This window comes from Bufo gargarizans, chromosome 1 (genome assembly GCF_014858855.1).
Source record: "Bufo gargarizans isolate SCDJY-AF-19 chromosome 1, ASM1485885v1, whole genome shotgun sequence".
Taxonomy (NCBI): Eukaryota; Metazoa; Chordata; class Amphibia; order Anura; family Bufonidae; genus Bufo; species Bufo gargarizans.
The window spans coordinates 619,182,904-619,209,300 of record NC_058080.1 but is presented as its reverse complement, the minus strand read 5'-3'; the positions used below and the strand labels follow the sequence as shown (position 1 = coordinate 619,209,300).

Genomic DNA, 26,397 nt, shown 5'->3' with positions numbered 1-26,397 from the left:
GGTGGTTTCTAGCTCTGTAACTTGGTTCATGTGTACACGCCCTTATACTTGCCTATTCTCCAAAAGGCTCCTGGAAAAAAATACTTCCCGTTCCTACAGCAACCTTCTTGACGCGCGAGTGTGCAGCAGGCAACATTCTGATGCTGACTCCACGATGTGCATGATGGCGTTGGAGGAAAGGACTGCAAGCTGCAGGAACAAGGAGAGGTGAGTATCTGCAGGGTCTGGCCTTCTTAACGCTCTTTTCAGATTAACGTAGGAAATTTAAGTAAAAATACTTGTGGGAAAATCAGAGTAGGATGGTTCATGATATGGACCAGTAAGTAATTCGTGCAAAAAATAAGCTCAAATGCTAATACCAGTTGATCAAACTTTTTGGCAAAGCCTTCTGGGAAAAGTTGTGTTTGGTGTGTGCAGCGCTACAAAAAAAAAATCCTGGTGAAATGTCTCTCAAGCTGCACCCTGTTCTGTGACTTGGTCCGCCTTCACTCTGTGTTGGTTACCCAAGGTTGTGTCTGATGACACAGCATCTCTGTACCACACAAAATTAGGGCTAAATTCAAGATTTGCCAACTTGTCTTGGAGGTCTCCCCTTTTTATGGGAGCCTCCTGAACGTTCCTGGAAAGTTGGGCCTAAGGGCACATGCACATGGTCCGCAATATACAACCACTGGCCGTGTTCGCTCCGTATCCAATTCACTTGAATAGGTCTGCAATCCGCAAGATGTGGAGGCACGGAGCAGAAGCACCACACAGCACTTTTGTGGGATTTCAGTCTGTGCTAACGCATCACATTTTTTTCCCCACGTTGTTGACTGAATCTTGTGGATCGCAGATCCATTGAAGTGATGGGTCCGCATCATTAAAGGGTGGGCACACGGCCGCTGCCTATGCAAATAGCAGTGTGCATCATGGGGCGCACGCGTTCATGAGCCTGTAACATGGACATATACATTAGATAGAAGGTGGTTGATGATTGAGCAGCCATACGCATTGTACGCAGTATCGATCATTACAGGCATTCCAACTGGTCACACACAGTCAATGAAACCAGGCGATAGGGAACCTTCTTTCAAAGATTTTATATATATATATATATATATAAAAACAAAATGCGGGTCTCAGCAGCACAAGACAAAAAACCGGTGCACGTCCTCACAGCCGTGGGCTCAGGCGGCTATATGTAGATAAGCATCAAAAGGATAAGGCAGCACTCCAGGTAAAGTGAAAAAAGGTGGATCTCTATTCCCTCTGCAACGTTTCAACCGTCTCGATGCGGTCTTTCTCAAGCATATCACACAGTGTCATACAAGGGTATATATACCCACAATCCATAGCAGGAAATTTAGAGTGACAATTAATCAATATAAAGCATGATTACTTCATAAAAAGTATATAAAACATAATAAAGTGCTTTGTGCATAATAAAGTGAATCTGATTAATACAATTACATGCTGATTCATATATCATAATACATTCACAGTATATACAGCCTTGTTATCAATCTCTACTGTGATTAAATTGTTGATTCACAACTCATCCATGTATTTGAAGTCACCTGTGTATCATATAAAGTGCAATCATAACAATAAAAGTTAAAAACAACTCACACGAAGCACCTGTGCAGGGGCGCCAAGATCCGCGTCCTCACTGTCAAACCGCGCATGCCCAAGAGGTCAACCGCGTCACGGTACGCGACTCCATTAGGACCGAAGCCAGCAGCTGTCACCAAGGAAACGTGACGTCAGAGACACGCGACCCGGGAGGCGGCTCCACGACCAGACCAGAGGCGTCGCCGGGAAACACCCATGATGCAAGGGCCGCGTCACCAGGTCAGACACGCCTACAATAGTGGCGTCGCTGCCATAGCAACAACCGGCCCAGCAACATGCTGAGTGTCTCCACAGGATCCAGCGGAAGGCATAGGGCAGGCACGGGTCCACAAAGGAACGGCGTAGGGAGAGCAAAGGCCAAATAAGGATCCATAAGAGAATATATAACTGAGGCTTAATAAATGCCTCATTAGGTCAACCTGCATTGAAATATTAACAGATCGGAGTGAACGTGGTCCGAGTATATCGGCAACAGGGATTGTCCCTAAATTTAATCTGCCATACTCATATTATTTCACACTGGGACGGGGACCTGGTCCATATCGGAAAAGGGTCCATAGCACATCAATGCCACGGTGCCCAGTTCCAGAAACCGACCCTCATGTTTTAGACCATATAGAAGACCACCACTCCACAGAAGTATAATTACGGTAGACCCATTGAGTATCTTGTATTTTATATGGCCCAAAAGATCTCCCCCAACGCCATAAATCAACAAGGAGACACAGAAATAGACGCCCACTGTCCACGAACCAAAACGGTGCAGTCCCAATAACTGGAGAAAGAAAAGAGAAAGAAGAAAATTAGAAAAAGATAAAACGATCATATAAAGTACATGATCAATTTTCATAATAGATGACAAATTACACTAATACATATACACATACACCAGGGCGCAACGAGTCAAGGACCAAATGGGACTAGCACAGAAAACCCCTTTTACACCACACTCCACTTAAAATCGACATTAAGACCATGCGGTCTCAGGGTGTTGAGGCGATGGATCCACCTCAATTCCCTCTGTTTAAGGGCCAGCGTCCTATCACCTCCCCTTCTGGACAAGGTGATATGGTCCACCAACATAAACCTCAAATCTTTTTCTTTGTGTTTGGCCTCCACAAAGTGTTTGGGAACCGGCAGATCTTTTCTTTTTTGTCTGATGGAAAACCGGTGATTGTTGAGACGTGCCTTCATGTCACAAGTGGTCTCCCCAACATAGAGGAGACCACAAGGACAGGAAAGCACGTAGATCACAAACGAACTATTACATGTTAAAAAGTGGCTAATCCCATATTGGGTCCCGGTGACGGGGTGCGTGAACTTCTCACCCTTGATCATATAGGGGCAGTTAACACAACCCAGACAAGGGTAGGAACCCCTTCTTCGGGAGCCAATATGGGACTGTACCAAGGTCTTAGTCTGAATGTCCGCCCGTACCAACTTATCACGGAAGTTGGCAGCGCGCCTATAGGAAAGCAAAGGCGGCAAAGTCAAAGCTGGAATGTCAGGGAAGTTACTCCTCAATATCGGCCAATATTTGCGAACAATCTGGGCAATGGGAGCACTCTGCTCTGAATACGTTGATATAAACGGTATCCTCTCAGTTTTGCTACATGTGTTGGCAGATGGTCTCGGTTGTGAATCTATCACTCGACTAAGATGTTTATCAATCACCTGAGCGGGATAGCCTCTTTTCTTAAACCTATCTACCATCTGTGAAAGCCGGGTCGGCAGCAAATCAGGGTCCTGTACCACCCTCTTGACCCTAAGCAATTGGCCATAGGGTACAGAATTAATGATTGACCTCGGGTGACAGCTGCTGAAATGTAACAGTGTGTTACAGTCAGTCGGCTTGGTATAGATATCAGTGGAAAGTCCATTGTTCAATAGGGTGACCGTGGTGTCGAGAAACTGGACATGGGTCGCAGAGTGGACCAAGGTGAAACTAATATCTGGGTCCATGCTATTCAAAAAGTCATGGAATAACCCAAGCGAAAGAGAGTCACCATGCCAGATGAGGAAGACGTCATCTATGTATCGCCACCACCCCAGGACATTCCTGAAGTGGTGGGATACATAGACAAGGTCCTCCTCGAGGGCCGCCATGAAGACATTGGCATAGGTGGGTGCCACATTTGACCCCATGGCGGTCCCTCGTAATTGGAGATAAAAACTCTCCATGAATAAAAAATAATTGTTTCTCAGCACCAGATCGAGTAAATGAACAATAAAATCCTGACAGTGTGAAGAATGGCTACTGCCGGACAACTGCCTCCGAACAGCAGACAACCCCCTATCATGGTCAATGGAGGTATGCAAACTGGTTACATCAAAGGATGCCAGGAGGCAGTTGTCCGGCAGCACCAAATCAGAAATTTTATCCAAAAGATCCCCAGTGTCCCTAATGTACGACCTGGCCGTAACCGCATACTGGCGAAGCAATTTATCCCAAAAAATGGAAATATTGGAAAAGATGGAGCCAGTGCCGGCAACAATGGGACGGCCAGGTGGGTCAATCAGTGATTTATGTATCTTGGGGAGTACATATATGACCGGTGTACGTGGTTGAGTTACAGACAAAAATGTATATAGTTCACCATCAATAATGTCCTGAGCCAAAGCTAGATCCAGGGCATTCTTGATGCATCTAGTAATTTCAAACTTCGGATCACCAGCCAACAATCTGTAAACATTCGGATCACCCAATTGTCTCCTAATTTCAAGTATGTACTTAGAGGTGTCCATGACAACAACCACACCACCCTTATCCGCTGGTTTGATGGTGAGGCTGTTGTCATGGCACAACCCCTCCAAGGCGACAACTTCAGAGGAAGTCATATTAGGATATTTTAGGGGTGAGGTACTAGTCTCATCCCGTAATGAGGCTATATCCCTGGAGACAGCCTTTCTAAAAGTTTCTATGGCAGAAGAACCACTATGTGGTGAAAAATCACTTTTGTTGGACAATCCAAAGGATTTGAGCCTCAATTCAGTAACAGAGGTCGATTGCCCAACGGGAGGACGACCTGCAAACCATACCTTGAGTTCAATACTCCTGTATAGGCGCTGCAGGTCGGCCTCCAGATTGAACCAATCGACCCTAGTTGAGGGACAGAATGACAAACTCTTAGACAACACCTTAATTTGTAATTCAGATAAAGGCACAGAGGAGATATTTACCACAGTAGAGAGATTATTTACTGAGCTTGATTCCCCTTTCTGCGCAATGACATGTGTTTGAGTGTCCTTGGTGATTTGGGATTTACGCCACTTGTGATGTCTTCTGCCACCCCGTCTGGTTCTCTGGCCATCACGGGGCCCATCTCCAAAGAAGATTTCTTAGATGTGGGATTCTGAGTAGTTGACGGCCCGGATTGTCCCGATTGCTTCCTATTGTTGCCCGATCGCTGTGGCAGAAAATGCTGCTTTTTGGACATATCATTTTGCCATGTATACACTTTTCCCTTTGCATAATCGTCGGCACCTCGCTGCCATTTCTTCCTTTTGGTGGCTTCCTGTTCCTTAGTAAATTTAGATAAATATTCATTGCAACTTTCTTCATAAACTTTAAATTCATCCTGGCCCAGCATAGTTTCCAAGGCAACTGTGGTCTGAGCTTGCCGTATCTTACTATCCGCCAATTCCTGTTGTAGAAACTCCAAGTTCAGGAGAATAATGTCATAGGCATATTTATTAGAAATCTGCACAAACTTCTGTGTATATACAGATTCAGCTGGAAAAAGATTTGGTTTGAGTTGCAGCGCCTATACAGGAGTATTGAACTCAAGGTATGGTTTGCAGGTCGTCCTCCCGTTGGGCAATCGACCTCTGTTACTGAATTGAGGCTCAAATCCTTTGGATTGTCCAACAAAAGTGATTTTTCACCACATAGTGGTTCTTCTGCCATAGAAACTTTTAGAAAGGCTGTCTCCAGGGATATAGCCTCATTACGGGATGAGAGTAGTACCTCACCCCTAAAATATCCTAATATGACTTCCTCTGAAGTTGTCGCCTTGGAGGGGTTGTGCCATGACAACAGCCTCACCATCAAACCAGCGGATAAGGGTGGTGCGGTTGTTGTCATGGACACCTCTAAGTACATACTTGAAATTAGGAGACAATTGGGTGATCCGAATGTTTACAGATTGTTGGCTGGTGATCCGAAGTTTGAAATTACTAGATGCATCAAGAATGCCCTGGATCTAGCTTTGGCTCAGGACATTATTGATGGTGAACTATATAAATTTTTGTCTGTAACTCAACCACGTACACCGGTCATATATGTACTCCCCAAGATACATAAATCACTGATTGACCCACCTGGCCGTCCCATTGTTGCCGGCACTGGCTCCATCTTTTCCAATATTTCCATTTTTTTTGATAAATTGCTTCGCCAGTATGCGGTTACGGCCAGGTCGTACATTAGGGACACTGGGGATTTTTTGGATAAAATTTCTGATTTGGTGCTGCCGGACAACTGCCTCCTGGCATCCTTTGATGTAACCAGTTTGTATACCTCCATTGACCATGATAGGGGGTTGTCTGCTGTTCGGAGGCAGTTGTCCGGCAGTAGCCATTCTTCACACTGTCAGGATTTTATTGTTCATTTACTCGATCTGGTGCTGAGAAACAATTATTTTTTATTCATGGAGAGTTTTTATCTCCAATTACGAGGGACCGCCATGGGGTCAAATGTGGCACCCACCTATGCCAATGTCTTCATGGCGGCCCTCGAGGAGGACCTTGTCTATGTATCCCACCACTTCAGGAATGTCCTGGGGTGGTGGCGATACATAGATGACGTCTTCCTCATCTGGCATGGTGACTCTCTTTCGCTTGGGTTATTCCATGACTTTTTGAATAGCATGGACCCAGATATTAGTTTCACCTTGGTCCACTCTGCGACCCATGTCCAGTTTCTCGACACCACGGTCACCCTATTGAACAATGGACTTTCCACTGATATCTATACCAAGCCGACTGACTGTAACACACTGTTACATTTCAGCAGCTGTCACCCGAGGTCAATCATTAATTCTGTACCCTATGGCCAATTGCTTAGGGTCAAGAGGGTGGTACAGGACCCTGATTTGCTGCCGACCCGGCTTTCACAGATGGTAGATAGGTTTAAGAAAAGAGGCTATCCCGCTCAGGTGATTGATAAACATCTTAGTCGAGTGATAGATTCACAACCGAGACCATCTGCCAACACATGTAGCAAAACTGAGAGGATACCGTTTATATCAACGTATTCAGAGCAGAGTGCTCCCATTGCCCAGATTGTTCGCAAATATTGGCCGATATTGAGGAGTAACTTCCCTGACATTCCAGCTTTGACTTTGCCGCCTTTGCTTTCCTATAGGCGCGCTGCCAACTTTCGTGATAAGTTGGTACGGGCGGACATTCAGACTAAGACCTTGGTACAGTCCCATATTGGCTCCCGAAGAAGGGGTTCCTACCCTTGTCTGGGTTGTGTTAACTGCCCCTATATGATCAAGGGTGAGAAGTTCACGCACCCCGTCACCGGGACCCAATATGGGATTAGCCACTTTTTAACATGTAATAGTTCGTTTGTGATCTACGTGCTTTCCTGTCCTTGTGGTCTCCTCTATGTTGGGGAGACCACTTGTGACATGAAGGCACGTCTCAACAATCACCGGTTTTCCATCAGACAAAAAAGAAAAGATCTGCCGGTTCCCAAACACTTTGTGGAGGCCAAACACAAAGAAAAAGATTTGAGGTTTATGTTGGTGGACCATATCACCTTGTCCAGAAGGGGAGGTGATAGGACGCTGGCCCTTAAACAGAGGGAATTGAGGTGGATCCATCGCCTCAACACCCTGAGACCGCATGGTCTTAATGTCGATTTTAAGTGGAGTGTGGTGTAAAAGGGGTTTTCTGTGCTAGTCCCATTTGGTCCTTGACTCGTTGCGCCCTGGTGTATGTGTATATGTATTAGTGTAATTTGTCATCTATTATGAAAATTGATCATGTACTTTATATGATCGTTTTATCTTTTTCTAATTTTCTTCTTTCTCTTTTCTTTCTCCAGTTATTGGGACTGCACCGTTTTGGTTCGTGGACAGTGGGCGTCTATTTCTGTGTCTCCTTGTTGATTTATGGCGTTGGGGGAGATCTTTTGGGCCATATAAAATACAAGATACTCAATGGGTCTACCGTAATTATACTTCTGTGGAGTGGTGGTCTTCTTTATGGTCTAAAACATGAGGGTCGGTTTCTGGAACTGGGCACCGTGGCATTGATGTGCTATGGACCCTTTTCCGATATGGACCAGGGGCGATGGTCGTTAGAACGACGTGGCCTCTTTTGGTCCCCGTCCCAGTGTGAAATAATATGAGTATGGCAGATTAAATTTAGGGACAATCCCTGTTGCCGATATACTCAGACCACGTTCACTCCGATCTGTTAATATTTCAATGCAGGTTGACCTAATGAGGCATTTATTAAGCCTCAGTTATATATTCTCTTATGGATCCTTATTTGGCCTTTGCTCTCCCTACGCCGTTCCTTTGTGGACCCGCGCCTGCCCTATGCCTTCCGCTGGATCCTGTGGAGACACTGAGCATGTTGCTGGGCCGGTTGTTGCTATGGCAGCGACGCCACTATTGTAGGCGTGTCTGACCTGGTGACGCGGCCCTTGCATCATGGGTGTTTCCCGGCGACGCCTCTGGTCTGGTCGTGGAGCCGCCTCCCGGGTCGCGTGTCTCTGACGTCACGTTTCCTTGGTGACGGCTGCTGGCTTCGGTCCTAATGGAGTCGCGTACCGTGACGCGGTTGACCTCTTGGGCATGCGCGGTTTGACAGTGAGGACGCGGATCCTGGCGCCCCTGCACAGGTGCTTCGGTGTGAGTTGTTTTTAACTTTTATTGTTATGATTGCACTTTATATGATACACAGGTGACTTCAAATACATGGATGAGTTGTGAATCAACAATTTAATCACAGTAGAGATTGATAACAAGGCTGTATATACTGTGAATGTATTATGATATATGAATCAGCATGTAATTGTATTAATCAGATTCACTTTATTATGCACAAAGCACTTTATTATGTTTTATATACTTTTTATGAAGTAATCATGCTTTATATTGATTAATTGTCACTCTAAATTTCCTGCTATGGATTGTGGGTATATATACCCTTGTATGACACTGTGTGATATGCTTGAGAAAGACCGCATTGAGACGGTTGAAACGTTGCAGAGGGAATAGAGATCCACCTTTTTTCACTTTACCTGGAGTGCTGCCTTATCCTTTTGATGCTTATATATATATATATATATATATATATATTTATTTTTTTTATAAAAGATCTTTTATCTATCAGATGAAAATGTTAAATGCTGACCACTTTTCAGATGATGCCAGTCTGTCATCGATGGGTGGTTTTATTGGTGTTTTTTCTTTCTTTCTTTTTTTCAGTAGAAACGCCAGATGTTAGCTGAAAATGTATGGGAAATATAAAATGCAAGACACAATTTATATTTTATTTTTTGCTACAGGCGGTTTTCTTAATTGGGTGGCCTTTTTTTTTTTTTAACTCAGCATCTTAAAGCGTTTTGTCATCTCTTGTATAGGGGACACAGAAAAAAAAAACGTGGTTCACACAAAAAAATAAAATAGAAACTAAGGGGAGCGGTTTCTCTAGGGTTTACCGCAGCACCACAACAGCCTTCATACCCGGCGCTAAGACCACAGTCATTACTATAACTCCCTTCTTCCTATTGGTCTCCTGGATACACACACAGCCAATCCACAGCGAGAATTTACACGCCGCTCACAGCAAGGTGTGAGACGCACGCAGGCGGGCTGTCATTGGCTGTGCTTACGTGACGTATTTCCGGTTCCTGTCCTGCTGCCCGGAAATGCCCGTCAGCAGCTGCAGTGGAGAGGTACGGTGGGAGACGTGTTATAGGTGGGCAGCTCACTGTTAGCCGCTTGATTTACTACGTATTTGACTTTATGGCCGTTTGAGCAGAGGGCTCGACCACCTCACAAGGCCTCCCGGCTGAGATGGCGCACAGCCTGTGGTCTCCCGCTACCATTCATTGCTGAATTATCCATCGGGCAGGGGCTAGACTAGTATCTGCAAATTGCAGCCTTCGAGCTGTCATGAAACTACAACTCCCAGCATGCCCTGAGCACGGAATAGATGGCTGACTCGCAGTGCCTTCTTCCGCAGCCCTGATCACTGCTAAACGCAGCTTTTATGGGATGTACCCTCCATGGTTGGCATATGCTGGTTGTGCCGTGTTTCTATGGGTAGTTTCTTCACTCTGTGCCACTTTCTAGCACTTTGTGTCTGTATGGTAATTTCTTCACATTTTAAGATCTGTGCTTGCTGTCAGTTTGTCATACTGAACACAGGTGCCCTGCAAGGACTGATACACAGTAGATGACTAATGACCAAACCTGCCAATTTAGGCTGGATCAACCAATCGTCTTTGAGTATTCCATTTTGTAGAAATAAACCCCACACGTGCAGTTTTGGGGTTGGCATGAGGAGGAATAGGTGTTAATTGTGACCAGACATCTGAAGGGGGCTTTCAGATATTGATGCTCCTGCTACAGAAACCACCATTTTGCTTGAAGGCTTTTCAGTTGCTGAATCTACCTTAAAGGGGGTTTTCAGAGGGCTTTTGTTTTTAAAGTGGTTGTCCGCTTTCTGATATTGATGACCTATGCTCTAGCGCCCGACTCCCCCACAATCAGGGATCCTGCAAGTGCTGTGTTTACCTGCCTGCCATTGAGATTGCACAGCAAGCAGTGTAATAACGACCCCTCCGGGCCCATTCACTTGTAACTACAACTGCTCCTTCCTATTGAAGTGAATGGGATGGAGAAGCTGAAATCACACCTGCTCGCAATCTCGACGGACAGCGGGTAAACAGTGAAGGGAATACAGCACTGTGGTCTCTTCACACAGCTGATTGGCGGGGGTGCCAGCAGCCGGACCCCTGCGATCTGATATTGATGACATATCCTGAGGATAGTTCATCAGTATTGGAAACTGGCCAATTCCTATAAGAAAGGTAAGTCACTTATTAGAACAAATAATAGTAATGCTTCCCATCCGGAACCCTCTTGTTGTGCCGTATAGCACTGAGACCAGGCAGCGGTCACATGTTATTGGGGCATGTCGTTGCTGCAGCCAAAACCCAATATCATGGCTGCAGCTGTGGAAGAGGGGGGTTCGGGAGGGTAAGTCTAACATTTTTTATTATCATGGTAGGTTATCTACTGTCAAATAAAACAAAATAAAGACAACCCATTAAACAGCTTTGCAGTTGTGTGAGCAGCACGTGCTCAGGACAGGTGCCCAGCCTCTAGTTGGCAGTGTACATTGATTTACATCAGCAGAACTTTGGTTCCAGGATATATCCTTCGATTGTTGGAAATTAGCTGAAATGCATTTAAGGGTACTTTCACACTTGCGTTGCTTGATTCCGGCAGGCAGTTCCGTTGCCTGAACTGACTGCCTGATCAGGCAAACTGTATGCAAACGGATGTCATTTTTTCTGACTGATCAGGCATTTTTCAGACTGATCAGGATCCTGATCAGTCAGAAAAATGCCTGATCAGTCAGAAAAATGCATTGCAATACCGGATCCGTTTTTCCGGTGTCATCAGGCAAAACGGATCCGTTTTTTTTTTTTTTTTTCATTTTTAAAGGTCTGCACATGCGCAGACCGGAAGGACGGATCCGGCATTCCGGTATTTTGAATGCCGGATCCGGCACATACATTCCTATGGAAAAAAATGCCGGATCCAGCATTCAGGCAAGTCTTCAGTTTTTTTCGCCGGAGATAAAACCGTAGCATGCTACGGTTTTCTCTTTTGCCTGATCAGTCAAAACGACTGAACTGAAGACATCCTGATGCAAACTGAACGGATTACTCTCCATTCAGAATGCATGGGGATATGCCTGATCAGTTATTTTCCGGTATAGAGCCCCTGTGACGGAACTCTATGCCGGAAAAGAAAAACGCAAGTGTGAAAGTACCCTAATCCAGCACTTTTTCCAACATAGAGCTTCAATCTAATGTAGAAGGTTCTCTAGTATTTCATTGTAGAGAACATCTGATAATCTAGCAGGTATCAGGTTTTCACTGATATGTAATGTTTCATTACAGGTTTGCTACTGTAATATGCAACTGTGAAAAGACCAAGCCATGGCAGACCTGAAGAAGCCACCTACAGATCCTGAGAGGTAAATGAATGGTATAGAAATCTCAGTTATTGTGAGCCACAACCATTAGTGAAGCCTGCTCAGAGATCGGGTATAATGGAAAGATCTGACCCTGTAATGTGTTTTTTGACCTGCACCTGGTTTTGGCTCACAATAACTGATTAAATATCTCTAATGTGTACTTAGCCTTAATTATATTGTCATTGCAGCATCTAATCAGGTCTCGTGAGTGTGGCAGGCCACATCTGTGGCAAACAGCAGTTGTGCGCCATGGTCATGATACAGATTTCTAAGCAGCAGTCCTTATACTCCAGCCATGGGAAGCATGTCCTGACATGTTACATATATCCTAGACAGTGAAAATATAAAGGAGTTATACCGCAAAAAGTATTTATCACCTATCCACAGGATAGTGGATGGATGTAGCATTCCTGGGGGTGACCACTAGCTATAACAAGGACAGAGGTCCCAAAGTCCACTGTGTGGAAAAGCCCCGAATAGACGTCTCCTCTTTGCCTAAGTAGATCTCATAATTCAAGTGACTACTCCCTCTACTAACATTCTTCGTCTTGAGAGGCGGACTTGTCTTCTAACATGACTTGCTGCCCATAGGAGTCTATGGAAAGGGGAGGAGGAGTGAGCGAGTTACTAAAAAGTAATACCGTCGTCCGTACTATTGATTTGTGTGAACAATAATTGATTATGTTAAGGATCCGACAACGGATTATATTACACAGATATGAGCCGTTGGGGTTTAAGGTACCTAGAGTTAGAAAAGACAATTTTGGAATAATGGTCACCTTTAATATTTAACTTTTATTATTAAAAAATAAAATAAAATAAATGCCCTAAAATGAGGTGCAGAATAGGAAGGAGCAGGGTGGAACCACCCTACTCTTGGTGAGTATACTGAGACTCTAGGGAGGGAGGGAGGAAAGGGAGGGAGGGATGCTGGGTCTCAGCCCCTAGTAGCGCCCTATTAAAGGAGCCCTGTTCCCGTTCACCACCACCTCCTAACCAAAACCCTCAGTTCTCCCTAAGCAGTGCTCTGACTGCCCAGCTTCGTCCTGACAGGGAGCAAGTGAGGGGGGAGGTAGTCCCTAGATGTCGTTGTGGTACACCACCTGCAATACGCCACCAGGTCCCTGGAGGCGATCGCTAGTCGTACACTAGACCTGTGAGGATAGTGTCCTGAAAAACAATATATGTGTGGGTGTCAAGGTAGAACACCCCACATATGTATTCGTTGATGATGCTGAGAAGCTCAATAACCATGGGTGGCCCGACGCGTTTCCCTGTTGTGTTACAGTTCGTCAGGGGCCCCAAGAAATGGATATAAGCAACAATAGGGGTGACTTGTCCACCAGTTGGGACAGTTCACCAAATCACACTTAAATTGTAAACAGCACGGTTATTAACAGCTGATATGTATCATTACTATTTCAAGCAACCCCCATAGTGTGGCATTATAACGAGCCGCAGTCACAGATGGGGGTGAAGAGAGGTACTTAGCTCGTCAGGAGTCACCGGTCAGTGGACCTGTCCCTGCGATGCAGACTGGTTCCTGTTCTTGCACAGTCTGTGTGCTGGGTCCTGCGTGTGGCAGTGCAGCAAGAGACGCCGGCTCAGCTGCACCATTTGAACCATCGGCGTCATCTAAGCTCCGCCCATTATGCCGTCATGTGACCCATCATGTGACCACAGCGTCATGGTCACATGGGGCGTCACATGATCGCAGGTCCTGCGACCATAGTGAAATGAAGCAACATAACCAACAGGTCATTTAGATATGCAAGTGTGCTTATTGTATATAAAGCCCAATCACTGACCCACTGTATATGGACCTCATGGGGTAACCAGGATTCGGTCCCCATGAGTATAAGACGGAGAAGTTCGGTCTGGATGCCCTAGAGGGATAGGGAAATCCCTACCATTTAATGAATGAAATTCCATATTCATTCAGATGATTAGTGCGCCGCTGTGAACCACAAATCAATTGGCGCAGCGTCACTTTTAAGAGTATTTTGGCCGGAAGAGAAGTAATAGACACATGTCCATATACTGTAATTACCCAAAAGTGGATCAGAGTAACGTCCCTGCAGTATGTGACAAATTTTCCAGAGTGTCCATTAGTGACAGTGTATGCCCCCAATGATGAGCAGAACCATTCAGATTCGGAATGGGTCTGCGCTGGAGATAGTCAAAGTTGGGAATGGGTCTGCGCAGGAGATAGGAGATACACTCAGATGAAACAGCTGAATGACAGCTGCTCATTCAGACCCTGTGGGTGAACAGTTTTTAATTGAAAGATCCACCAGGTCTCTCTTTGTAGGATCTTTTGGTCCCAATTGCCTCCCCTGTTAGGGGGTGGGACAGCCTCAATACCCATAAAACGGACTTCTGAGTAATCCCCGCCATGGACCGAGGTCACATGGCGTGCCAAGGGGGTATCCTTGTGATGACGTAGGTCCCCCAGGTGTTCTCCTATCCTCCTGCGCAGCTCCCGCTTGGTTTTCCCAATATATTCAAGGCCGCATATACATTGTGCACGATATATCACACCTCTACTCCGACAGTTAATGAACTGCTTAATGGTGTGGGTGTGATTGGTCACATGACCAGTAAAACTGTGTCCCTGTTTGATGTAAGGGCAGGCAACACACCCACTGCAATGGTAGGAGCCAATTGGGGCTCGCAGCATATGGACATTTGTCTATTACTTCTCTTCCGGCCAAAATACTCTTAAAAGTGACGCTGCGCCAATTGATTTGTGGTTCACAGCGGCGCACTAATCATCTGAATGAATATGGAATTTCATTCATTAAATGGTAGGGATTTCCCTATCCCTCTAGGGCATCCAGACCGAACTTCTCCGTCTTATACTCATGGGGACCGAATCCTGGTTACCCCATGAGGTCCATATACAGTGGGTCAGTGATTGGGCTTTATATACAATAAGCACACTTGCATATCTAAATGACCTGTTGGTTATGTTGCTTCATTTCACTATGGTCGCAGGACCTGCGATCATGTGACGCCCCATGTGACCATGACGCTGTGGTCACATGATGGGTCACATGACGGCATAATGGGCGGAGCTTAGATGACGCCGATGGTTCAAATGGTGCAGCTGAGCCGGCGTCTCTTGCTGCACTGCCACACGCAGGACCCAGCACACAGACTGTGCAAGAACAGGAACCAGTCTGCATCGCAGGGACAGGTCCACTGACCGGTGACTCCTGACGAGCTAAGTACCTCTCTTCACCCCCATCTGTGACTGCGGCTCGTTATAATGCCACACTATGGGGGTTGCTTGAAATAGTAATGATACATATCAGCTGTTAATAACCGTGCTGTTTACAATTTAAGTGTGATTTGGTGAACTGTCCCAACTGGTGGACAAGTCACCCCTATTGTTGCTTATATCCATTTCTTGGGGCCCCTGACGAACTGTAACACAACAGGGAAATGCGTCGGGCCACCCATGGTTATTGAGCTTCTCAGCATCATCAACGAATACATATGTGGGGTGTTCTACCTTGACACCCACACATATATTGTTTTTCAGGACACTATCCTCACAGGTCTAGTGTACGACTAGCGATCGCCTCCAGGGACCTGGTGGCGTATTGCAGGTGGTGTACCACAACGACATCTAGGGACTACCTCCCCCCTCACTTGCTCCCTGTCAGGACGAAGCTGGGCAGTCAGAGCACTGCTTAGGGAGAACTGAGGGTTTTGGTTAGGAGGTGGTGGTGAACGGGAACAGGGCTCCTTTAATAGGGCGCTACTAGGGGCTGAGACCCAGCATCCCTCCCTCCCTTTCCTCCCTCCCTCCCTAGAGTCTCAGTATACTCACCAAGAGTAGGGTGGTTCCACCCTGCTCCTTCCTATTCTGCACCTCATTTTAGGGCATTTATTTTATTTTTTAATAATAAAAGTTAAATATTAAAGGTGACCATTATTCCAAAATTGTCTTTTAAGGATCCGACAACCACAAAGGACAGAACCGGAACCCAGTTCAGAAAAAAAAACTCCATGGCAGCTCTGCAGGAGGACACAACCATCCTTTTCACATTCAGGGATGTGTTGCTAGCTGCCATTTGCAATCATTCCTGGAGAACCCCTTTATGTATCTTAAATCACAGCACAATTAAAGAGAACCTGTTACCTGGATTTTGGGTATAGAGCTGAGGACATGGGCTGCTAGATGGCCGCTAGCACATCCGCAAAATCCAGTCCCCGTAGCTCTGTGTGCTTTTATTGGGTCAAAAAAATTGATTTTATAGATATATCAATTAACCATAGATGAGTCCTGTCTCCTCCATGCTTCAGAGATGAGTCCAGCGTTCTGACTCTGAGTGCAGCTATGCGCACTGTGAAGGAGCCCAGCGCCGCCCGAATCCTACGAATCTCCTCCTTGCTCCCTGATGTCACAAAGCTAGAGCGCCATAATCTCGCAATGCGCGAGCTAGCGCATGTGCAGTTCGTTCCCTGAGGCTGATGCCAGCACAGGGAAGGAACACTGCTGACATGCTCTAGCTCGCGCATTGTGAGATTACGGCTCTCTTTGTGACATTGGGGAGCAAGGAAGATATTCGGAGTATGACGGGCGGTGCTGGGCCCCTTCACAGTGGGAGTGGCTGGGCTCCGGAGATGTTAGTAGCGATAGATAGATAGATTATTAGCACAGAGAGCTATGGGGAATGGATATTGCGGATGTGCTAGCGGCCATCTAGCAACCCATGTCCTCAGCTCTATACACAAAATCCTGGTGACGGGTTCCCTTTAATCGCCTTTTTTCTGTGAGAATAGATGAAATCTACAACCCTATTTATGTTTTTCTTCAGGTTTATGTGCATTTATCCTGCATACATCAACAGTAAGAAGACTATCGCTGAGGGAAGGAGGATTCCTGTGGAAAAGGTCTTTACACCGTACAGTCAGTACAAATAGGTTTATGCAGGGTGGCCCGCCTCCAGCGATAGTATGACAAGATGAACAAGCAAGTGGATTGTTTTCACAAAAGATGCTGAAAGTGGTCCCCGTTCAGGTCTCTGCATCTTTGGGCACGTCGGATTATTTTGGCTGATACTACTTGCAGCTCTTCAGCAGTGATGCATAAAATAAAAAAAATCTCCTGCTTTTTTCAACAAGATGGGGGAACACCTCATGGAACTGACTGGGATGGGTTTACAGAGGAGCGAAGGGTTATGGTCGCCACATTCCTTAGACTTTTCCAGGTGCGATTTTTATCTGGGGAAACTTAAAACAGAAAGTGTCCGCTAACCATCCACGTACCCTGGATGAACTCCGTTAAAACCTCACAAACGCCATCCGCAGCATCACAAGCCGTATCGGCTGACATATTCCGACGTGTCCAAAGTTGTGAACAGGGACCACTGTTTGCATCTTTTGTGACTTGTGGTTGCTCGATCATCTTGTCATACTATCGCTGGAGACTTTCACTCTGCTAGTAGTAGTGACTGTTGGTAATTTATGTTACAACCATGGAATATTTTACAGGCAAATCTACAAGCCACTATACTTTAAAGGGGTTATCCGACTTAAATAAATGTATTCTAATTGCTCTTATTGTAGTCCAGTGAAAGTTTCTTCAAATCATCTTTCCCTGTTTGGCCAGTTCACTTATGGGTCATGTGACCCCCGACGTCAGCAAGCCGGCTCTGGCACTGACGTGAGGGAGTGGACAGGCTTCTCCCTGCTTCAGGGAGTGGACAGGCTCTGTAAACGAAACGTCAGAGCCTCTGGAGCCTGCCCCTCTCCAGCTCTTCTAACACTGCCTCGGCTCTTGTATGCGATCGCTCATGCGCAGTACATATCAGAGCCGAGGCGATATCTTCTCCGGCAGCAGGGAATGTTTCACCCTCCTGCACACACTGGGGCTAGAGGTGCCAGTTTGTAAATGGTTTTTACAGCCCTGTCACCCCCCTCCCCCCACTAGTACACATTATACAGGCACCACCCCCTGGGAAAAATAAATAAATAATTGGCCATCATTTTATTTGATTCAGCTATATAAAATCCATATCTGCTACCAATATATGTATTTATCTAAGCAATATCCATATTGAATATATATTTGAATAATATAGATATTGCTTAGATACAGATAATGCTAATGGTACTTTCACACTAGCGTAAGTGTATTTTCACACTAGCGGCAGGACGTATCCGACAGGCTGTTCACCCTGTTGGATCCGCCCTGCCGCTATTTGGCCGTGCCGCTGTACTGCCGCTCCGTCCCCATTGACTATAATGGGGGCGGAGCTCCGGCGCATCACGGCGAGAGGTCGCAGGACTAAGTCTACTTTCACACTTGCAGCATAGTGATCCGGCGAGCAGTTTAGACAACGGAACTGCCTGCCGGATCCGGCATTGCAAAACAACTGAAGGACGGATCCGTCCTTCTGGTCTGCGCATGAGCAGACTATGAAAACTGTGAAAGACTGCCAGAGGGATCCGTCCATCCGCATGACAAGCGGATAGACGGATCCGTTCTTGCAATGCATTTCTAGACTGATCCGCACCTGGATCAGTCTACAAATGCTGTCACTTGTCACACTGATCGGCGGATCCAGCATTGCAAAACAACTGAAGGATGGATCCGTCCTTCCAGTCTGCACATGCACAGACCGAGAAAACTGTGAAAAAGACTGCCAGAGGGATCCGTCCATCCGCATGACAACGGAAAGGTCAGGTTGTTCACGCCCAGAAATATTCCTGAGGCAGAGCTTAGGCTTTGTTGTTGTACGCCCCCTCAGCATGTAAACAAAGCAATAACAGAACCATGAAAAGGTGTAAATATGGGTTTTAACTTGATGAAATCTAGCTTAACCAAATTATATGTATATCCTGATGGATTTTAAGAGGTGTGTGTTTTATTTTATTTTTTCAAATTTTGATTAATTTATTTAACTCGGATAACCCCTTTAAGCCTATTAGATATATCTTGCTAGTACTGGCTAGGGGTCCCTTTACTGTATGACTGACCATGTTGCATGTGCCACCTTCCAACAAAGAACTTGGACTGTGATCTTAGGCATTCATTGCCATGTCCATGGAACCATTTTGTGGACGATAACTGCCAAGAAAGGATTCCTCATCCCAGTATGCCGCCACCAGCAGCCTGCACTGTGTGTACTCCTACTATAATCCGCTTTTAGTTTCCAGCAGTCAGCTCTGCTTTTAACCCCACCATATGCGTAGTGCCCACTTTAGACTAAGCTTATGGGAGTAGTCCATCCATGTTAGGTAGGTTGTGCTGTGCATTGAGATGTTCCTGCATACCCCTCTTGATACCCACAGGTATGGCAATCGCCCTCCCAGTTTCATCCACTGTGACCATCGGACTCTGAACTCTCCTAGTTACAAGGTCCTTTGTCTATATCATATCATTTTCCATAAACCCGAAGATTGTTGTCCACGGTCAAAATCATCAACTTCTTCCTTTCTATAGGATCTGACCAATAGTCTCCTTGACCACAGCTGCATGTTTTTATATATGATGTTGCCAATGATTGGTTACTTAGTGATATCCGTGTCACACAAATTGATGGTATAATGGCAGGATATGCAATGCATTTGCTTTGTTAAAGTAACAGGTGGGGTTTATAGGTTCCAAAAAATAAAAACTAGACTACTTCGTCTAGTCAGCGCTGTTGGTATCACTGTGTAGGGACCTACTCCTTTGGCAAGGGAAATGGTGACACTCAGTTGGCAATTTATTCTTACTTTTCTAGGTGGAATAACAGAGGAACAGTACAGCATACAATTAAAATATGTCTGTGCTAGTAAATACTTGTATTTAGAATTCTAGAACTTGTCAGGAATAGTGATAGGTCCTCTTTAAAGGGAATTGGTCACTAGCGATTTCCCTATCTAACTGTTTGCATAGACACATAGTTGTGGTTCACCTGATTAAAACTGTGACGGACTGAACAGTCACTGGGGCTGCTGGGGGAGCCTGAGGGCTAGCCTCCTTCCTACAGACTATGGACCAAGAACAATGGAGACCCCCTCAGACCTTTTGGGGTTACAAGGAACTATGAACCCTGATTTAAGTGTGTAATTTATATGCCACATATTTCCTATGGCCTATTAAAAAGGCATGGTGTGGATTCAGCAACACAAAAAGGGTTAAGTCTGCACTGAGACTCCCACTGATTGTGTTAGTGATGGGATTAAGATAGTTGATTATAATAGCAGCCGCCTCCTATGATACACTCAGGAGATAATCCCATCACATGTGTCTCCTCTTCCAATTCATTCATTATGGAGGGGGTGAAGATATCTGTTTGCATGTTCATTGTTAATTGCATCACAGACAATGCCAGTGTGTTTGTTAATTGCGTCAGACAATGCCAGTGTGTTTGTTAATTGCGTCACAGACAATGCCATTGTGTTTGTTGAATAGGGTTAGTTTTGTGTTTAAACTGTACAGGATTGGCTGCCATGTCATGTCCTCAGTATGTCGTGTATATAAGTCAATGCTGTGTGTTCAATAGAGTTCCTGTTTTACCCTTCATCATGTTGAGGCTGGTGTTTGGGTAACTGATCGACACTGGGGATTGGTATACGCTGAAGATTTGCTATACTCTACTGGCTATACTATTGGCTCTTGTAAGAGCTGTTCCTGGTTCCTGTGGTGGTTTTGGTGTAGAGCGGAGTGCTTGGAGTCCTCGGGAAGCACTAGGAGCATTCATCAAAGGAGGTACCCGGTCGGGGTGCTAGGAGATCCGTTACAAAAACCCTCTTTCTTTTGTTCATCTGAGGCTTCATTCCCTAATTATGATACTTCTTCCTAATATGAAGTGAGTAAAATAATATTCAAATTAGGCTTTTGAGGGCATTACCATTGCTTTTGTAGCACCCAAGCTCCTTTCTGTGTTCAGTAACTCTTTGGCTGCTTTACCACCTCCTGGCCCTGTCAATCAAAGCAGCCAGGGAGGGGCTGGCCACAGAAATGAGTGAAGATTGAGTGCAACAAGAGCAATGGTGACACCTTCATAACACCAAAGGGGTAATTTACATATTAGGATAAAGTATCATAACTGTAGAACATAGCCTCAGATTAGAAAAACAGTAATTTAACCCCTTCCCAAGATATGCTGCTCTGTTTCATACAGCAAACACCCACAGCTAATGTCCCCGATTGGTGGTTATGCCGACTACGGACATTTAGTCCCTTAGATGCTGTGGTCAAATGTGACCTTGGCGTCTGAGAGGGCTAAAAGGAAGGCCTCCCCCCGGGCAGAGATCGGGGAAGGCGTTCATACATAGTAATGACCCTGAGTCTGTACTAGGCTCACTACTTGTATATTACATATTCAGGACCGTAGTTGGCAGCACTGAACTGTAATATAGTGATTTCTGTAAACAATAATGAAGCAAATTTCATTATTCTATACAAATTGCAATCTGATGATTGCAAGTTGGGATCCAATCGGACCTAACAAATCAAAATAAATAAAGAAATAACATCATGGTCATCGATGCGTGCAAAAACACCTGTACTATTAAAATTTAAAAAAAACATACCATACAGTAAATGGTGTAATGGAAACAAAATAATAATGTACGTTTTTCATACCGGGGGTTGCTGATCCCTGGCATAATGAATGCTGCAAAAACAAAACCTGTAAAACTGTGGCAGGATTTATTTTTTCTTGCTTCCCACTGTGTTGTATGTCATATTAAATGGTGGCTTTAGAAAGTACAACTTGTCCCACTAAATAACAAGCCCTCATGCGGCTATAGGAACTGAACATTTAAATGTTTTTATGGCTCCAGGAAGGCAGGGAGTGAAAAACGGGAAATTGCTGCCTCAGGAAAAGGTTAATCAGGTCAACCACAGCTACACTACTCACAAAAAGTTAGGGATATTTGGCTTTCAGGTGAAATTTATAGAAAACGTTAAACGTTCATGCTACAGTGATATTATATCATGAAAGTAGGGCATTTAAGTAGAAGCATGCAATGGTGATCTCCTCATCTCAAACAATTTAGGGTCCATTCATATATCCGCATGAATGGGTACGGAGACTGGAGAAAGTGCAGGCCACTCCATTTGAGGTCCCCCAGTCTCCAGCAGCTGTTCCCTAATGATGCGACCTCGATGAGCTGGCACATTGTCGTCCATGAAGATGAAATTAGGCCTGTATTGTTCATGCCGAGGCACAATGACTGGAATAATGACGTTATTCAAGTAGTATGGGCTTGTCACTACCATTCACAAAGTGTAGGGCAGTTCTGTATTGAGTAGACACACCTGCCCACATTGTAACCTCACCACCAAAATCTTGTTAGGTGACATCAGTGGCTGATACATGGCACTCTCCTTGATCGTTGGCAGCCATCATTTCTGCTTAGCGTGAATCGACTTTCATCAGTGAACAGCACTGAGGCCCACTGGTCCCTTGTTCCGCGTAGATGCTCACTGGCCCATGCAAGACTGGAGTGTGCCTGGAGTTGTGTGCCATTTATCATCCGGTTCCCCAGGGCATTGTTCACAATGAAGAAGTCATCAGTGTGGGATGTGGCCAAAGGATGACCAATTCTATGCCTTTCTGTGACTCTTCCAGTCTCTCTGTATCTCAGTTGCAACCTGCTGATGACTCTGACACTCTAAGCTTGGCCACTTTCGTCTGAGAACATCCTGCTTGAAGCTTTGCAATGGCGAGGTACTGTTGATCAATTGTTAGGTGTCGTCTTGGTCTCATGATGTCAAAATGTGAACAGCATGATGAGGAGGACCAATTCTAATTGAACCAGGAAATGTATTGGGTGATTCATGCATCAAACGCCTGTTGTGAATTTTGCTGTTAAGCTCCTTGTTAGAGAACAGCAAGTTATGCAAAAAGTACTGAAACACTGAACAGTTGGACACGTGCATTCAAAAGTTTAGAAAAGGTCACATTAAGTTCACCTGTAAAGGTTAGAGTGCATTTTAGGTTCATCATGAAATTTCACCCACAAGCCAAATGTCCCTAACTTTTTGTGAGTAGTGTATGCGTCTATGCAAAGAGTTTGATAGGGAGCTCAGTGGTGACAGATTCCCTTTAAAGAGGACCTTTCATCTGGCAAAAAATTGTGAACTAAGTGTCATGATCTGTACAGCGGCGCCCAGGGATCTCACTGCACTTTTATCTGTGAGCGCCGCTCGGTTCTCTTGCTATGCCCTCAGGTATGTTCGGTCACTTGGTTATAGTAGGCGGAGACTTAAGGGACTTGGTTATAGAGAGAAAAAACCTCCCAGGCTGTGAGCTGTGCGCTGCGATTGGCCAGCGCTACAGCCTAGGAGAAGGAGATGCCCAGGAGAACAAGGGCAGTCTCCTCCTACTATAACCAAGTGACCGAACATACCGGAGGAACGGAGTGGCGCCCAGGGATAATAGTAAGTGCAGTGAGATCCCTGGGCGCCACTGTACAGATCATTACCCTTCGTTCACAATTTTTTGCCAGATAAAAGGTCCTCTTTAAGTCACTGTTGTGCCTTTGTAAGGTATTCCAGAAAGAGAGAGACTCTTTCCACTTGACTAATAATTCAGGGTCCTGATTACAAATCCTTCACTATACTCTCAGAATTTTCTGATTTTAAAAACGTTTAGAAAACTGGTTTCCAGCCAGTAATCATTTCTATTCGTCTTTTTCAGGCTGTACAGAATCCAACTTGTGTGGAGATTGCAGACGTATGTCGAGCCAACAAGTTAAATGTCATTATTGAGGTAATACATTATTTGATTGTGAAGTTTATAGTTTTCTTTTTTTCTGGAAGAATTTTACTTAGTTCGAAATTTGTTATTCTACTTAGGGGGATAAGATGTACACGCGTGAATTGAACCGGGATGTACAGTACAAGGGCAGAGTCCGTGTGCAGATGAAGAACGAGGATGGCTCTCCTTGCGTGGACAACATTTTGTCAAGTAATTACTGTTTAGCGTTAATCTGTGTGATTGTGCTAATCACTGTGCTTAACGCACATAGCAGCAGGGGAACTCACTAGTTGAATCCACAGTGTTCTAGTCCATGTCAAGAATCTATTGACAAGGGGAAAACCTCTAAGGATTTAATGCTGGGTTTTTATGGTGACTTTTGTCATCAGTATAGCATTTATGAAGCACAGGGGCCTGGTTGTATTTTAACTTTTTTATTTATTTTTTCTAGGATTTGTATGCTAATGGACGATGCTCACAATAAGCCATCAATATCTGATCGGCAGGGGTCCAACACCCCGCACTCCTGTTAATAAGTGGTTGCTGATTAGCATTAGCACTTTACAGCTCCATTCATTACGTATTGCATGGAGCTGGTTACTGCAGTGCGGTTTCCATTGAAGTGAATCTGAAAAGTGCTGCAGTAACCATCTCCATCACCTCCACAGTCGATGGAGCTGTGTAGTTCCGGCACTGGAGTTACTTTGAAATAGCTGATCAGCGGGTTGTTGGACCCCTGAGGTCAGATATTTATGGCCTGTCAATCTATATAAAATCCTGGAAAACCCCTCTAAGTATTTATGTAGGAGAGGTTGTTTGTATTAGTTTTTCATTCTGTTTTCCTGTTACCATTGAATTTAGTGGAGAATACAAAACAGCATATCCTTTTTTATTTTTCCACAAATGACATTTTTGATGGGAAAAATATTGAGAGTATTTATTAAGCTTAAAGGAGTTGTCTAGTTTCAAGACAAAAGTGGACAACCCTGCCTGCAATAAGGAAGTGATTTTGCGACACTGGGATCTGTTTACCCGGCTGCTGCAGTGATGGCATGCCGCACATCTAAATAAAGTGAAAAAAGTACTGTCCTTTATTCACCAGAGTAGCGATGTTTCAGTCCTCTTACTAGGACTATTATCAAGCTTAATAATAGAGTAAAGGATACTACTTTTTTCACTTTGTTTGGATGTGCCACAGCTTTTTTTTCTTTTGTGTGCAACACATGATTGGTCTCATCTAAACTGCAGGCACTCCATGTATCTCTACATTGACAGTGCTGCCCTGATTTTGGAATGTGTGTGTGTATGTATATATATATGTGTGTGTGTGTGTGTGTGTGTGTGTGTGTGTGTGTATATATATATATATATATATATATATATCTCTATATCTATATATCAATTCATAGCTTTATCTCCTATTCATTTTAAAAGGAAAATTATTGCTGCTTCGTGTGGCTGAAGATATCCCCAAATTAAAGACTAGAACCCAGAAAACTGGAGGTGGAGACCAAACTGTCCAGGTAGAAGGAAGCAAGAAGAGTAAGAAAAAGAAGAAGTGATGACTTGATGCATTGAAGAAGAATCATCAGAGATCTGGATGACTGTACAGTTGAACATCAAAATCTAAACCCTTCATAGTAAATGGAGTGTCTCCAGACTCCACCACCTTTATAAATATGACTCCTTTAGAACTGGGTAGGAGGAATCTTAGTGTTTCATCAGTGACTATAACATATCAGGTAATTTCTTAAAGAAGAACATGCGACCGACGGATAAATCCCCCAAAAAATGACGTTTAAAGGATCTTGGCTGTAATTCCCATAACCTGCAACAGAACTGCAAATGCACTAACCCTGTGTTATTTCTTACGGTATCAGCGCCAGGAAGACCAAAAATATTAGCTTTTTTTATGGGATATTTTTTGTTGCCTGTTGAAGATCAGAGTATTGAGTCTTGTCAGAGGCTAGGGCTTTGAAGTTGCCTTACCAGTGACTGACAGTACAAGGATAGAATGAAACACTGATTTGTTTGAATAAAGCAAGTTAATCTTACCACTTTCTGAATGCCTTTTTATATAATCGGAGTAAGTTTAAAGAGGTTATCCCATATTATACTTTTTTTTTTTTTTTTTTTTACACTCATATCTGGAGAAGTTTCTTACCTTTTCTGTGGGTGGGCAGCAGCTCATAAAGCACCTGCATCTCCCAGGATGCATTGCAATTAGATCTTGTTAACACCCCACACACACAGCGGCATAAAAAAATAGTCCTTACATATGGTATGTAATTCCCCACAGTTTTATTCTATCTAAACAGATACAGCTATATATTTCTATGAATTTAGAAGCACGGATGAATGAAAGGTGTCTGGGCTGCCTCACTATGAGATCACTATACTGGCACTTAGAGGAAGGGAGCAGGGAAAATACTGTGCTTATTAATCCACCTCTGATGGCAAGGGGGACGCTACCAGAGAGGAAAATGTAATGTGCAAAAAATAATTATTGCATGTATAGTATATTGCAGTTATACTACATTTGCAGTGCCCTATTTATTGCATATTAATGACACCTTTTTAAATGATATCTGAAGAAAGATAGATTTGGCTTCTTTGACTTGGGCTGTTTTTCAATCTTTACATTAAAACACAGTGGTGCACAGCTACAAATAAAATCCTACCTGTTTACACATTTCAAACCCCCATTTAGTCATAGCAGAGGTGTATACAGCGGCATAGGAGTATGTTGCAGCCATTACAAACTGAATTAACTGCTCTTGTAACGGGGCCTCATAGCATCAAAATCTGTAATGCTGTGTCCCTCTCTGACATCATC

General features: G+C 44.5%; 1 protein-coding gene across 2 annotated transcripts; it reads left to right on the top strand.

Moving 5' to 3' along the window:
* Positions 1-9,449: 9,449 nt before the first annotated feature.
* SRP19 (signal recognition particle 19) lies at positions 9,450-25,615 on the top strand. 2 transcript variants are annotated; one of them, XM_044275935.1, is made up of 6 exons: positions 9,450-9,529; positions 11,771-11,847; positions 16,677-16,752; positions 23,502-23,573; positions 23,660-23,771; positions 24,996-25,615. In XM_044275935.1, the coding sequence occupies exons 2-6, from the start codon at positions 11,810-11,812 to the stop codon at positions 25,121-25,123; spliced, it is 426 nt and encodes a 141-aa protein (XP_044131870.1). In that variant the 5' UTR covers positions 9,450-9,529; positions 11,771-11,809; the 3' UTR covers positions 25,124-25,615. The 2 variants fall into 2 exon arrangements, with proteins under 2 accessions (XP_044131870.1, XP_044131871.1); XM_044275936.1 differs by having other exon boundaries at positions 9,483-9,552.
* Positions 25,616-26,397: the final 782 nt, after the last annotated feature.

Coding starts and splice junctions, on each gene's coding strand:
- SRP19 (XM_044275935.1), top strand. CDS start 11,810: ATGGCAGACCTGAAGAAGCCACCTACAGATCCTGAGAG. Junction 16,753..23,501: donor GGAGGATTCCTGTGGAAAAG/GTCTTTACACCG, acceptor CGTCTTTTTCAG/GCTGTACAGAATCCAACTTG. Junction 23,574..23,659: donor AGTTAAATGTCATTATTGAG/GTAATACATTAT, acceptor TATTCTACTTAG/GGGGATAAGATGTACACGCG.